Source organism: Sander lucioperca, chromosome 9 (assembly GCF_008315115.2).
Source record: "Sander lucioperca isolate FBNREF2018 chromosome 9, SLUC_FBN_1.2, whole genome shotgun sequence".
Taxonomy (NCBI): Eukaryota; Metazoa; Chordata; class Actinopteri; order Perciformes; family Percidae; genus Sander; species Sander lucioperca.
The window spans coordinates 29,943,310-29,958,635 of record NC_050181.1 but is presented as its reverse complement, the minus strand read 5'-3'; the positions used below and the strand labels follow the sequence as shown (position 1 = coordinate 29,958,635).

The 15,326-nt window shown below is 43.8% G+C and overlaps 1 protein-coding gene across 5 annotated transcripts in view; it reads right to left on the bottom strand.

Annotated features, from left to right (window-relative positions):
* The window catches only part of LOC116040786 (epidermal retinol dehydrogenase 2-like), a 92,319-nt gene that overhangs the window by 74,796 nt on the left and 2,197 nt on the right, over positions 1-15,326 (bottom strand). The window contains exons 2-3 of one of the 5 annotated variants that reach the window (XM_036005340.1): positions 8,608-8,610; positions 541-868 (exon numbers count right to left, since the gene is read on the bottom strand). In XM_036005340.1, the coding sequence (XP_035861233.1) occupies positions 541-861 (321 nt within the window). In that variant the 5' untranslated portion in view covers positions 862-868; positions 8,608-8,610. Of the gene's footprint in view, positions 1-540; positions 869-1,979; positions 2,249-8,607; positions 8,611-15,326 lie in introns of those variants that run through there. The other 4 variants (XM_031286456.2, XM_031286432.2, XM_036005341.1 and 1 more) reach the window with 4 other exon arrangements.

The following is a 15,326-nucleotide window of genomic DNA, read 5'->3' as shown; positions in this document are numbered from 1 at the left end:
TTTTTTATGGACTATATAGCATAATTATATAATGTCACTTTATACACACACACACACACACACACACTTTGTAGGATTTTAGCATTAAATGTAATCTAATACATGATTCTGAAGGCAGTACCATGGCACAACTGTTAACCACTCAGGGCTGGGTAGTGCTGATAATGCTATGCCTTTTCCAGGCAACGCCCTGATTTCCATACTGGCAATGGAGGGTGGCGCTTCCTCCCAGTTGTCTCCACCGCTCTCCCCATAGGAAAACAACGGCACAGCCAGTGCAGAGCAGTTTTACCAAAAATGTATTTATAAATAAATAATGAGTAGATTTATCAGACTTGACACAAGTACAGTGTTACTGTAACCTATACCAAATTATGGCCAAAATAACTTTTTGGCAGCTGGTGTACCCCAACAACAACAGGTTGCAATAAACCACGGAGGCTAGCCAAGTACAGAGAGCTGTGCATGGTACTTGGAGAAAAGATAGACTTGTAAATAGTGTCATGGTGCCCTGTTGTTCAGATTTTCAAGGAACCTTACCTGGTCAGCCACTCTGTAAACCTCGTTCTTGTCGCTGCAGTCACACAGATAGTAGTGGACTCTGCTGGCTCCGCTCTGCTTAGCCAGTCCAGCCGTTTCCTTCATCCCGTCCTGGTTAATATCCCACAACACCAGCACAGTGCCACGAGCCGCAAACTCCTGAGCCATGAGGCGGCCGATCCCGCTACCTGCTCCCGTGATCAGCACCACCTCACCAGCGATGTTCTTCTTCTTCTTGGACACAAAGATGTGGATGAAAGATTCCACATTGTACCAGAGGGACAGCAGGAGGACTTGGATCGTTTCCAGGAAGAAATTCATGATGGAACTAGGAAGGAAGGAAAAGAGGACACAGAAAGAAACATACACAGTGAACGTAAAGTGTCCATATTATGAATAAATCACTTTTTCTGGGATTTGGGGTGTTATGTTGTGTCTCTGGTGCTTCCACATGCATACAAACTTTGAAAAAAAACATCCATGCTGTTTTGAGTGAGATACAGGTTTCTGAATGTGTCCTGCCTTCAGTCTCTGGGTGAGCTGTTCAAAATCTGCACGGCTTTCTACGTAACTAGCCGAGACGAGGGGCCTAGGGGGCTAACCATCGTAATATATTAAGTGTGGTCTTTTCCTGGTTTTGAAGGCTGCATTACAGTAAAGTGATGTCATTTTCTGAACTCAGACTATTCTAGCTGTTCTATTATTTGTTTTTACACATTTTGTCATTAAATCGACATTTCTGATGATTATTTATGAAAAATCTCATTGCGTAAATAACATTTTGTTAAAGCACTAATCGTCAATCCTACAATATATCGACAGAGGTATTTGGTCAAGAATATCATATTTGATTTTCTCCATATCGCCCAGCCCTATGAACAAACAGAGAAATTTATCTTTTTAGATAAAACAGATGTTGACAAAATTTACATTGGGAAAAATCGGAAGTTGGGAAATAGGTAATAAATTGCAATATGTTTAAAATCGCAATAATATCGTGTGGTGACAGAAGTATTGTGAGGCCTCTGATGATTCCCACCCCTAGTTGATGGCTGTGGATTTGTTACCAAAAGCTGTGCAGACACTGTGCCTTATCTTGCACGTTGTGTTACCCCAACACTACACATTTAAAAAAAAAAAAAAAAAATCAGTCATTCTGCACGCTTTGAATGTGCTCACATTGTACAAATCAATTTAATCGGCCACGACGTGGTGCTCACACAGAACATAAGCAAGGAACCCCTAGTCGGTCCAGCGAACATTCCAAGTAAGTTTAGTCAAAGAAGATGACGGCTGGAAGACACAGACTACAGTTTTAGCACAGCTGACAGCTAACAGCTCGTCTATCCCTGCCTGCTCCCAGTATCGGGGTGAAGTTAGTTTAATGACTGACATTCGTCGGTTTTACGTTAACGTTATCATATTTAACCTTTGCTCACCACATAGACGGCGTTATGACACACACATTATGCTCCAAACAAACGTATGTTATCAGGTTAAAGTTGATGAAAGCAACATTAAAGCTTGTGGAGCCCTGAACGTACCGTGATGTCTGGGAGGGCCAGGGGGGTTACAGCGCGTCTGGCTGGATGCGTTCGGGCTTTCGGGTTACTTTCCCGGTCGAGTCTCGCGGCCGTTGTTTATGTAGCCCCGGGAGAGAAAAAAAGCAGCTGCTCACAAAGCCGGATGTAGTGTCACGTTACAGCAATCAACCACTCCCAGCCCCGCGCGTCTCATCTGCCACGCAAGGTATTATGGGACTTGGAGTGTGTGCTTTTTCACATTTTTGAATGGACAACAAACACTGCAAAAAAAGAAGAAGAAAAAAAAACATGACAGTTACAGTGGGTATAGAAAAGAATCACCCCCCTTTAAAATAATCACATTTTGTTGCTTTGCAGCCTGAAATGAAAACTGACAAAAACAAACAATTTTTGTTTTGTTCAGTTGTATTTACAACTTATAACATCCAAGTGAAAGATATAATACCAACTTGTCAGAAAAAAAAATTACAAATTAAAAAACAGAATCACTGAGAAGGAAAAAAAATCACCACCCTCCTAAAAATGACTTGTAAACCCAATCAGGTGTAGTTAATCACCTTCTCAATAGCACACAAAGCCAATTGACTTTCAACTGTGATCAACTGTGGTCATTTTGATTAGCTCAGCATGAAACAAGCTTTTCCTGAAGCATTTCAGTCCTTGGTAGTGCAACTGAAAAAAACAATCAACTATGGGTGGCAAGGCATTGTCAAAAGATCTCCGGGATAAAGTTGTGGACAGGCACAAGTCAGGAGATGGATACAAAAAAATTGCAAAGGCTTTATCAGTGCCTAGAAGCACAGTGAAGTCTATTATTAAGAAGTGGAAGGTATTTGGTACAACACAGAGCCTCCCTGGGTCAGGACGGTGCTCCAAACTGGATGAAAGAGCCAGGAGGAAACTGGTCAGAGAGGCTACCAAGAGGCCTACAGCAACTCTGAAGCAGTTGCAGGAATTCATGACAGAGTGGTCATTGTGTGCATGTGACAACAATATCACAAATTCTCCACAAATGTAGCTTGTATGGGAGGGTTGCAAGAAAAAAGCCACTCCTCAAGAAAGGCCACATGCAGTCACGACTGAGCTTTGCCAAAACGCACCTTGAAGATTCTAAGGCCACGTGGAAAAAGGTGTTATGGTCAGATGAGACTAAAATTGAAATATTTGGCCTCAACGCCAAACGATATGTCTGGCGAAAATCCAATACAGCTCACCATCCAAATAGCACCATTCCTACAGTAAAGCATGGAGGTGGTAATATCATGTTATGGGGTTGTTTCTCTGCAGCAGGGACTGGAGCACTTGTCAGGATAGAAGGAAAAATGGATGGGGCGAAATGCTGTCAAATTCTTGAGGAAAATCTGCTGTTCTCTGCCAGAAAGTTGTCAATGGGAAGAAGATTTACCTTCCAACATGACAATGACCCAAAGCACACAGCAAAGCTGACCACAGGAGAAAAAGGTGAATGTCCTTGCATGGCCTAGTCAGAGCCCAGACTTAAACCCCATTGAAAATCTGTGGAATGACTTGAAGACAGCAGTCCACAAACGGTCACCATCAAATTTAACTGAACTCAGTTCTGCAAAGAAGAGTGGTCAAATATTGCAACGTCTAGATGTGCAAAGTTAGTAGAGACATATCCCAACAGACTAAAGGCTGTAATTAAAGCAAAAGGTGGTTCAACAAAATACTGAAACAAGGGGGTGATCCTTTTTCCAACTCAGTGATTATGTTTTTTTATTCTTTTATTTTTTTATTTTTTTCTGACATGTTGGTGTTATATCTTTCACTTGGATGTTATAAGTTGCACTGAGTAAATACAGCTGAATGAAACAAAAACTGTGTCTGTCTTCATTTCAGGCTGCAAAGCGACAAAATGTGATTATTTGAAAGGGGGGTGATTTTTTTCTATACCCACTGTATAAATCGTTCCCATTAACGGTCAAGAGTTAGCAAACAAGAGTAAAATACAAATGATTACAATAGTGAATAATATAAGATTGAATAAGTTATAACCTTTTAAGATTTGTATTACTTTTTATGAAGTGATCATATTTCATCAGAAACAAAAAATATATGTTTTAATTTCATTGGTCCTCACTTCTCTTGTAATGAAAATCTTTAAAAAAGCTTGTGAAGGCAGAGCTTGTAAGGGGAACAGAGCATGCACTCAATCCTATGCAATGTGACACAGGAATCAGAAAGGGTTTTAACACATACAAGGAATTTGTTTTGGTGTTGTTGGTGCACGTCACACATTCTCTAGATGGAATATTAAACAATATAAGTATAAGTATATGTACACAGTATGTATTAAAATAAATTAAAAATAAAGATAGAAATAAAAAAATAAATAAAGAGCAAAGAGCATTACAGCAGAGAGAGAACAGTGGCATGAAGAGCCAGGGGTGGAGAGTCAGGGTGGATTCCGGGCCTTGTTGATAAGGCTAGTGGCGGAGGGGAAAAAGCTGTTCATGTGACGTGAGGTTTTGGTCCTGATGGACCTCAGCCTCCTGCCAGAGGGGAGTGTCAAAGAGTTTGTGTCCGGGGTGGTAAGGGATCTCAAGATCTCAAGTGGGAGCTGATGTTCAGCTCCCACTTGAGATCTTGGGAGATAGTAGTTCCCAGGATGCGGGATGACTCCACAGTGTCAATTGTGGAGCCACAGAGGGTGATGGGGGCAGGTGGGGCTGGGTTCTTCCTGAAGTCCACAACCATCTCCACTGTCTTTAGAGCGTTGAGCTCTAGGTTGTTTTGCTTGCACCACTTCACCAGGTGGTCAGCCTCCCACCTGTAGGCGGACTCGTCTCCATCAGAGATGAGTCCGATGAGGGAGGTGTCGTCCACAAACTTCACAAGCTTGACGGACTGGTGACTGGAGGTGCAGCTGTTGGTGTACAGGGAGAAGAGCAGGGGGGAAAGAACGCAGCCCTGGGGGGATCCGGTGCTGATGGTCTGTGAGTCGGAGATGTGTTTCCCCAGCTTCACATGCTGCTTCCAGTCAGTGATCCACCTGCAGGTGGAGTCAGGTACGCCTAGCTGGGAGAGCTTCTCCTGAAGCAGAGCCGGGATGATGGTGTTAAAGGCAGAGCTGAAGTCCACAAACAGGATCCTGGCGTAGGTTCCTGCAGAGTCCAGGTGCCGGAGGATGTAGTGGAGGGCCAAATTGACTGCATCGTCTACAGATCTATTGGCTCTGTAGGCAAACTGCAGGGGGTCCAGGAGGGGGTCGGTGATGTCTTTGAGGTGTCTTTCAGGAGTTGATGATGCTACAATCTACACACTACCTAACCTTCTGTTTAAGCCATTGTCTGTGTAAAACTATAGACGGACTGTCCGTGATGTCACCCATTGGTGTCTTATCGGATAATTTCGGTTTATTTCAACCTGGACCCCATTTCCCCATGCATTTGTGTCTAATAGACAGATGTCCACAAAAATCATTGAAATCTGTCCAGTAATGAGTGAGTAAGCAGTGACCGGTCCTTCGGGAATGGGGCTGCAATTTAACCTAATGAGACAATTGTGCACCCTCGATTTCTGTCCACTAAAAGTGATTGTTTTTGCCACTTTTCTTTTTTTTGTTTTTGCTCAGATTGTTATTCAAAGTGTCTGACAACATTATTGATTTCACAAGGTAACTTCTTGTCTGAAGACAACGGTGTGAAGAGTTGAACGCGAGTTGGGAGAAATTATTTTGAGAATGTGGATGAGGTCGTTATAATTCGATGGGCGCCAGTATTCATTTGAGCCAGAATATCAGTCCTTCCAGAAAAATGCAGAGTTTTTTTGTGATTGTTGCGGGCAAAAATGCATTTCTTGCTGCACGTTTTCTTAAAAAATGCGATGGAATATGCAGGATATTTATGCAATGAACATTTTTCAACTTTCTGCTAAGAAATATGTGACTTTTTTGCAACGAAAATGTGGGGATTATGAAATCAAGCAAGCCCCGCATATTTTGCGCGGAAATCGGCAATTTATGCGGCGAAAGTGCGGCGTATTTGAAAAAATGCGGCCCTCGCATAAATATGCGGACTTTGGCTGATTATGCATTGAATTATGCGATTGCATAATCGCGTTTTTCTGGAGGGACTGGAATATACGGATGAAGAGCGGACGAGGGGAGAGAGAGAGAGAGAGAGAGAGAGAGAGAGGGAGTTTTATGCAGTCAATAGGCTATAATAGACCTATAATATGCTTCGTGTTATCTAAAATATTTTCCAAAAAAACAATGGTTGGTATTCGCTGATTTCTCACAGCCCTGTTGATTAGAAGGGGGAAATCCTCTGACGTGGGGACACAGCGTTGTGAAGTGTCTGATGGATCATCCCTAGACACATCAAGACCACCAATATCTGGCAGCAACAGATCCCACTACTAACCCGCAACAAAGGCATTCTTCCAATTTTTGTTAAAAATTGTATTAGTTGCCTAACGGGGACGCTGGCGAGATTGACACCGCTCTGGCTGGCTTGTTTACTTTCAGTAATTTTACTGTCTCACAAATACATTGATAATTTTATTTGATTTTCATACTCATACTCATAGTTCATTAGCAAAGTTCAATAGTTATATATAGCTACGCATTTTATCATCTCTCCACCGTATTTTGTTTTATACGGGGTTGGAGTCTGACATGATCAGAATCAGAATCAGAATCAGAATCAGAATCAGAAAAATCTTTATTGCCAAGTACGTTTACACACACAAGGAATTTGTCCTGGTGTTGTAGGTGCATGTCACATTAAAGCAACACGCACAGACACACCGAGTCGCCATATATGCGGCGCCAAAACAACTCTCTCTTAACTCTCGCAGGGAGAATACAGCATCACATGAGGAGAGGAGAGGGAAAAAAAAGCAACTCACAGACTATCCTCATAAAGATAAGAACAGTGTGGGAACAGGAAAAAAACACCTCAGCACATAGGCACACAAACAGTACATTTGCACTGCTGAACATAACATAACATAACATAACATAACATAACATAACATAACATAAATGTACAGTTGCACATTTGGCTGCGAAGGCGTTGGACTGGGGAGAGGGTAGGTTGGGGGAGTTTGGCCTGCTGAGAAACGCACAGCCCGGCAGTCCCACTAGTGACCCAGTCCGCAGAATGTTATAGCGAAAACACAGCACGTTGCCATGGTGACACCCTTGAACAGTCCAGAACCGATACGACAATCAGCAGGCAGTGGGGAAGACGGGGGAGGAACCAAGAGCATCTCGCTTGCAGAGCCCCAACAGGGTGACTGTTTGTTCCAAGATACGGCCTTGGCAAGGCCGTTCAGGATAAGGGAGCCGAAAGATTAAATTTGTTTTGTCTACGCGAATGGCTGCTCTAATTTAAACATTCATTCTATTGTCCAACTACACACTGTTCAACTGGTCAATTTTTCTTTCCAAATCCATGACCTTACTCATGATGGTATCCAAGCCGCGGGTCATTACCATGTTGGTTTCCATCACGCGATTAATAGTTCCAGTTTGCAAACTGATCGCTTTTCCGACAGCTTCAGTCAGGCCAGGCAGCTTCCTTGGGCTTTGGACAGCTACCAAAGTCTTTCCAATTCTTCGATAAACCAGCGCGAAGCATCCTCCAATCAGCAACATTCCAGTTATCAGGGTTCCAAATAGGTAGATATCCTCAACGTCCTCCACGGAAAGAGCAGAGAGACACACGACACGCCATTTCTCCCAGCCGTCCATCGTATACCCCGCAGCAAACGTTCCGTCAGGACATGCTGGCTCACCCGAACCAGTGCTCCTCCTCGAGAATACAGTGTCAATTGCGTTGAGAGACCAGTTAATCAATTCCATGATTTTTAGGTATTTGTAGAGCCTTGCAGGGAGAGTCTCTAAAAAGTTAACAGCAGACAACACAAGACAAGATAGCAAGCAGGGTAGGCCTGGGAGGGAGAGGGAGAAAAGCGACCACCTTCGCTGAGAGCTGGAAAGAGAAAGGCCTGATGCCTGATGACCAGAGGATGCAAGTTAAGTTTACCGCAGTAGCCTAAGCCTACAGCTCACTAGGACTACTTCAATTCAATTCAATTTTATTTATAGTATCAATTCATAAAAAGAGTTATCTCAAGACACTTTACAGATAGAGTAGGTCTAGACCACACTCTATAATTTACAAAGACCCAACAATTCCAGTAATTCCCCCAAGAGCAAGCATTCAGTGCTTCAGTACTTACCCACAACAACTTCATGCATAAGCTACATCTGCTGGAGTAAGGATGAGGAAATATTTTAAATTAAATATTTAATTACCAGCTATGGGGGAACTATGCACCTTCTGTGGAGCTTCTGTGTCAATGCGACATTCTCCAACGCCCAAAGTATGTCCACTGAGGATCTCGTTGCAACAAAATCTACATGGCTCGCAAAGATGGCAAAATAATCCCCTGTCTCTGGACTGTTGATCGCGGTCATTTGAAGCCTGATCAACGAGTTGACCATACTGTGCTTGCCCGTCTGCCCAGATCGGATGTGCACAGTCAGTCAAACCAACTGAAAGCTGGACTGTTCAACATAAGATCCCTCACCAACATAACTTCTGTCGTCAGCGACTTCATTGTGGACCATAAACTGGACTTTCTATGTCTCACGGAAACGTGGCAGCAGAGCAATGATTTCTTCCATCTGAACCAAGCAGTCCCGCATGGATTTGTTTACATCTGTAAACCCCGCTCATCCGGGAGGGTAGGTGGTCTCGCACTGCTCTATCGCGAGATAGATAGATCTGGCTGTTAAACTCAGAGGACCCACACCCACCATTATTGCAGTATTGTACAGACAATCAAATATGTTTATTCCTGAACTTTCAGCTGGTCTTACTGCTTTGAATGCAATGTCTCCAAATGTAATCCTGATGGGGGATTTTAATATACATATGGACAACTTTTCTAATGCATTCACAAAAAACTTTATGGATATGCTTGACTCCTTTGGTATCACACAATATGTTAACTTTCCTACCCACAACATAGGACATATTTTAGATCTGGTCTGTTGCTCTGGTATCAAGCCTAGCAATATCAGTACTGCTGAACTCCCCATCTCTGATCACAAAGCTGTACTGTTTGACACCCGTCATGAAGTCCAAGGTTCAGCGTGTGATGTCATATTAAAAAGGTGGAACCAGAGGAACTCACTTCTCTAATTGCCACGTATCCCTCCTCTGCTTTTAATACTTCATTGGGGGATTTAGTTGACCGCTACAATGACTGCATGTCTACAGCACTTGACAGACTTGCTCCTATGAAGACGCAAACTGTTTCATTTGTACACTCCGCTCCTTGGTTTACACCTGAACTTCGGCATATGAAATCCTTGGGCCGACGCCTGGAGCGGCTGTCAAAAAAGACTGGTCTTACTGTGCATAATGACATGTATTCTGAACACCTGCATCAGTATAAAAACACCCTCTGTGTTGCAAAAACATCATACTATGCAAAGATAATCAGTGAAGGACAAGGAAACACCAGGGCTCTCTTTTCCACTGTTAATGGCCTCCTTAAGCCACCTGACAACATCACCCATCAGGAACTCTCTGATGAACACTGCTCAGTCTTCCTGAACTTTTTTAATACCAGAATTTAGGCAATCCACCAATTAGAATGTTAAATTACTTAGCTGAAACAACCATGCTCACTGAGCACTCAGGGATCATCTTACAACAATGAACTCCATGAATTCAGTCTCCCTGCTGAAAGTACCATCTGTGGCCTCATCAAAAAGTGCAATTCCTCCACCTGTCAGCTGGACCCTCTTACATCAAGCCTGGTTAAGAGCTGCCTGCCATCTATTGCTCCAATGATTACATCACTAGTCAACACCTCTCTTCTCTCTGGCACTATACCACCATCCTTTAAAACTGCTATTGTCAGACCAACGCTGAAAAAAACCTGAATTGTATTCTGACAACTTCAACAACTACAGGCCTATTTCCAACTTTCCTTTTCTCTCCGAAGTTCTTGAGAAGATAGTGGCAACTCAACTCCAGGATCACCTGAAGGACAATGATCTCTTCTCTTCCATTCTAGTCTGGATTTTGTCCTATGCACAGTACTGAAACGGCCATGATTAAGATTACTAATGACCTTCTCTGTGCAGCTGATGATGGACTTATTTCCATTCTGATTCTCCTTGATCTCAGTGCAGCCTTTGATACCATCTCTCACCATCTTCTCCTGGAACGTTTAGCCAATATCGGAGTGTTGGGCCTATCTCTCTGGAAGGACACAGTACGTACAAATGCTGAGTTGCAAGTCTGAGAGTAGTGCTGTGACAAGAGGGGTGCCCCAGGGGTCTGTGTTGGGCCCTCTGTTGTTCATTATCTACCTCCTCCCACTTGGCACTATCCTCAGGCAACATGGTGTTCAATTTCACTGCTATGCTGATTGACACCCAGCTCTACTTATCTACAAAACCGACTGCCACTCTTCCGCCAGCTGTAATTACTGCCTGCCTCCATGACATAAACTTGTGGATGACACAAAACTACCTGAAGCTGAATAGCAGTAAGACTGAGCTGCTAGTACAAATCAGCTCTTGCTAAGATGGAACCTTTCACCCTTTCTGTAGATGGCAGCACCATCCCTTGCTCCAACCAAGACCAGAATGACCCAGACAAGGAAAGCCTTAGAGGTTTTATGTTTGCCAGGCACGGGGATCCGCTGTGTCCAGTCTTATGTGTCCAAATGTCCATCTGATGCAAAGCCTTTCTACCACCATCCGAAGCGCACCTCTGCTTCCGACGTGTGGTACAGCTGGGAGCCGATGGGTGTCCACTACCTCTGGGACATGCTGAAAAAGATCAGCGAAGAGGAAATTACACTTTATGTCAATATAAATGTATTATTAGGCCTATTAGGCCTACTGTTATTATAATTATTATCACCATCAATTTACCTTTCAGGTGGGTCTTTCGAAGGTCTACACTAACCACAGAGAGCAGTCTGCGGGTTTACTGGGCTCTGTCAGTCCGGGAGAAACGAGACTGGAGCAACGTACTGTCTGCATCAAGTGCTCATCACGGCCAGTCCCCAGCTATCGTGCATCCTTCTTCAAAGTCCCCTATGTCGGACTTGCCGTGTCAAAGAGGTTGGTCGGGGTGGTGGATGGGTCAAAAAACACAGGACTTTCACCCCCGAGATCGGGGAACGCGTCCCGCGTGTTGCAGTACCTTTCCGCGTTATTCTTTTCCTAACCACAACCTTTAACCGTTCTTCTTTTTCTAACCACAACAACGTTGTTGTGGCGTTTCATGTCCCCGTTGTTGCGTGCCACAGAGACCGCGAATCGTGTCCCTGCGCCTGGGGATTGCGTCCTGCGCGTGGCGGTCCGTCCCGTTGTTGTGGCCGGCGTATGCCGTTTCGTGGCATTTTCATGTGGCGTTTCCCCGTTGTTGCGTCCCCCAGAGCAGCCCAGTGTCATGCCAGTTCGTGAAATGGTAGGTCTGACCGCCGACAGGACACGAGGGGCAGGAGTCGGTTGGACAGCCGACAACACACGGGGGGCAGGAATCGGTCGGACAGCCGACAACACACGGGGGGCAGGAGTCGGTCGGACCGCCGACAACGCACGGGGGGCAGGAATCGGTCGGACCGCCGACAACACACGGGGGACAGGAGTAGGTCGGACCGACAACAAAGGCAAAGTCTCTGGGGTGCCGGAGACCGGCAAAGTCTCAGGAGTGGTCTCAGGGGCGCCGGAGACCGGCCAAGTTAAAGGGATGAAACATGGATAACAATATTGATGAATAATTAAACAAGTAAAAAGGGAAATCAAAATGAACAGATCTGATAAGTTTTAATAAAATGCATTTATTGAGCATTCATTGAACTCAAACGTAAAATACACACATATGTAATGGGGTGAGTGTGTTTGTGGATCTTGGGCAGTGTATAGATAACATTACATTACATGCCATTTAGCTGACGCTTTTATCCAAAGCTACTTACAATTACTATATATGTCAGAGGTCGCACGCCTCTGGAGCAACTAGGGGTTAATTGTCTTGCTCAGGGACACATTGGTTGATGTATCGCAGTAGGAATCAAACCCAGGTCTCCCACACCAAAGGCCTGTGTCATATCCACTGCGCCATCACCACCCCCAATAGATGACTGTGAGATGGTGTGTGTGTGTGTGTGTGTGTGTGTGTGTGTGCGTTTGTGTGTGTGTGTGTGTGTGTGTGTGTGTGTGTCTGTGTGTGTGTGTGTGTGTGTAATGTGTATAATAAAGTATGTCTTATTCTAACTACAAACTCCTGTGACCTTCCTCTACAATTGATTTCATGGCTTTTTTACATAGGTGAATGTTTTTTTAAGCAGTTTAAACAACATAAACGTTAAACAACATGAAACTGAATCAGTCATTAAAGAATTAAATTACATCTGTATACACAATTTCAGAGGTATATTGATTACAACACTTCTGAGAACTATCATTTGAAACTTTCAAAGTCAAGCTTTCAATATAAACTTGCTCTTATTCGGCTGCCTTAGCTGTAGGTTTCTGCAGCACTTAACTTTTTTATAGTGTGTGTGTGTGTGTGTGTGTGTGTGTGTGTGTGTGTGTGTGTGTATTCGGAGCATTCAGTTCAAGGTCTTCCATTCGAAATCTAGCAACAGGTGGATGAAATTGTTCATATGGGGGTTGATGGGGGGGTGCCTTCTTCTGCACAACCCTCCTGGTCTTCTTGCTGACACCCTGTCGGGCTATGCATTCCTTCCCTTCCTCCGGGTTAATTCTGACGAGAAATCTGTAATTGAAGAATAACTTTTAGTTTCCATTCAAACTTTTAAAATTGATTAAAATATTGAAAATATAGAAAATAACTTGCCTCTGGACTACTTCCAGGGTGCATACAGCATCTTCTTGGTACTTGATGTTGAGTACATAGTACGCCGCAAAAAGTGCTGTGAAGGCAGCGACAAAACCACCATCACCGATGTTGACGGCAACTCGTCCTTCAATGGACACCATCCATCTGCCTGACGCCATCAGTCAGCGTCCTGAAAAAGACAAGACAAGACAAGTCATTGAGATATTTTTATTTCAATTTTGACCAGGTGATGCTCCAGGGCTATTTTGCTTCCTCTGGTGCTGTAAATCAGTAAAATGTGAAGGAGAAGATTGATTTATTGAAATATTTACAAAACAGATGAGAAAACATCATGCCCTCCATAGAAATCCATTGACCTGTGATGTTAGTCAACTGGAGCATATTGTCCTTTAGAAATTGACTGATATTTGTCAGGAATGCTACCTGAGCTGACTGACTACCCATAACATTAGCACTAGATTATAATACTGAGAAGTGTGTTTTTATCAGTATAAAAAGACACTTGTTGTGAAGGGGTGCCCATACTTTTAATAATAATTTCCCGCAGTATTTTTGTGGTATTCTGTGTTGAATTTGTGGAAACCAATTGTTGTTTTAGTTGTGTTGAGCTATTGAAATTGTCCTGGTTTGTTGGTTTTATCAAAAAACCTTCCAAAAGTGTGTAAATTCTGCTTGATGCCAATACAAAATGTCCATGAATGTAAATGACGGACTTGAGACATCTTAGAAAAGAAACAATGAGCACAGTTCATTTACAAAATATTGAGGGCATGGAGGAGACATTAGCTGTAGATGTTTTGTATTACATGTTAACAAAACACACACAATTTCTAAGAGCACCTTTCACAAATACAAATATCTACTACACTACGCGAGGATTCAAGATGGCTGACACTCGTTTTGGTTTGTGAAATTTCGGAGAATGCCGACAGTCCAACCCCCTATGGGCGGGTTGGAAATACGCGTAAGTAGGGCTGTAGTCCATTGCCTCTGGGCAAAAAATCTTCCGATGACGCAAAAATAGTCGTTTTACATCATCGGAAGATTTTTTCCAGACCCACAATACAGAGATCTCTTGTCTCAGGGGGACATGAGGGAGGGAAGCACAGTCATTCAAAAATACTACCGTGTTTCTACTGAGACAAAGCTTAATGCTAAATCGGTGAAGTAGCCCTTTAAATTAGACGAGAGGAGGATTGGTGGCCACAGAAAACGTTTACTGAAAGTTAAGTTAAATCCAATCCAATTAACTGCTGCTAGAGAGGACACCACATTGAAGGTATGCACATGTGTCACAGTGGCCTGCCACATGGCAGTTACTCCTACTGAGTGGCAAAGAGGGGGTCCTTAGAAATGTTTCTGCCGAGAGAAGAGTCCCCGTCCCCATAAAGTTTGAGAACCCCTGCTCTAGCTAGTGTATTTTAATATTAGATGTGTTTGTGATGGAACAATACTTACGTCAGCCAGAATGAAAAGGGATTCTGTCGGCTCTTTGAAGAAGGCCATCAACAGTAGGATTGCTGAAGTCGCCATCAGGTTGGTGTCCTCTAGTGTCCTGGGGTCGTTCTCCATCTCTGTTAGCAGGGACTGGATACTCTCTTTCCATTTCACCCTCTGTTGCAGAAAGAAGTTGATGACTCTCCTGCCCTTGCTCAGGAAGGCCTCTGTCAATCTTGAGAGAACGTCAATCCCAGTGAGATTTTCAAAATGGGAACACAGCCATCTCTTCTTGAACAGAAAGGGCCACTCTTCTCCTATGGTCGACACTTGAGGAGGGGGACTGGAGTTTATGAGTTCACGTTGCTTCCAGTATGTCATTTTCATGAGTTCATCAACTCTGCTCATGTCCACCCGTCTAGGACCTTCACTTGTGTACAGAGTAATCAGCATTTGCCGTTTCACTTCAAGAGAATCTGGGGTTTCTCCTTCCGGCAGGTCTTGAGGCTGCCAATGTACACACCCATAACTGTCCAGCTGATTAAAGGTGTTCCTCTGGGGGTGCTGTCAGAGTTTGGTCTCTTGGGTTTGCGGATCTTAGAAAGAGTATTGTTCCGGTTGACATGCTCAACGCTGTTTTTTATCTGGTTCAGTAGGGACGTGTACCCACATCCCAAGACATCTCCCTCATCAGTCACATCCCCGAATGATTTGGGGTACTGCGCAACAACAGCCCTGGCTATCTCAGCGCACTGAGCTCTGGTCGGGTTCATGCAATGCAATCTGACTGCGTCGACGATAACCCTGATCATCTGAAGTCGGTCAGAGTGGGCTGCTCTTTGTTCTCTCACCATGGCATCTCTGAGTCCTACTGGCATTTTCTCCCAAGGGATTTGAAAGTCACGGACCCATTGCGAAGAAAAGACAGCGGAGGGAG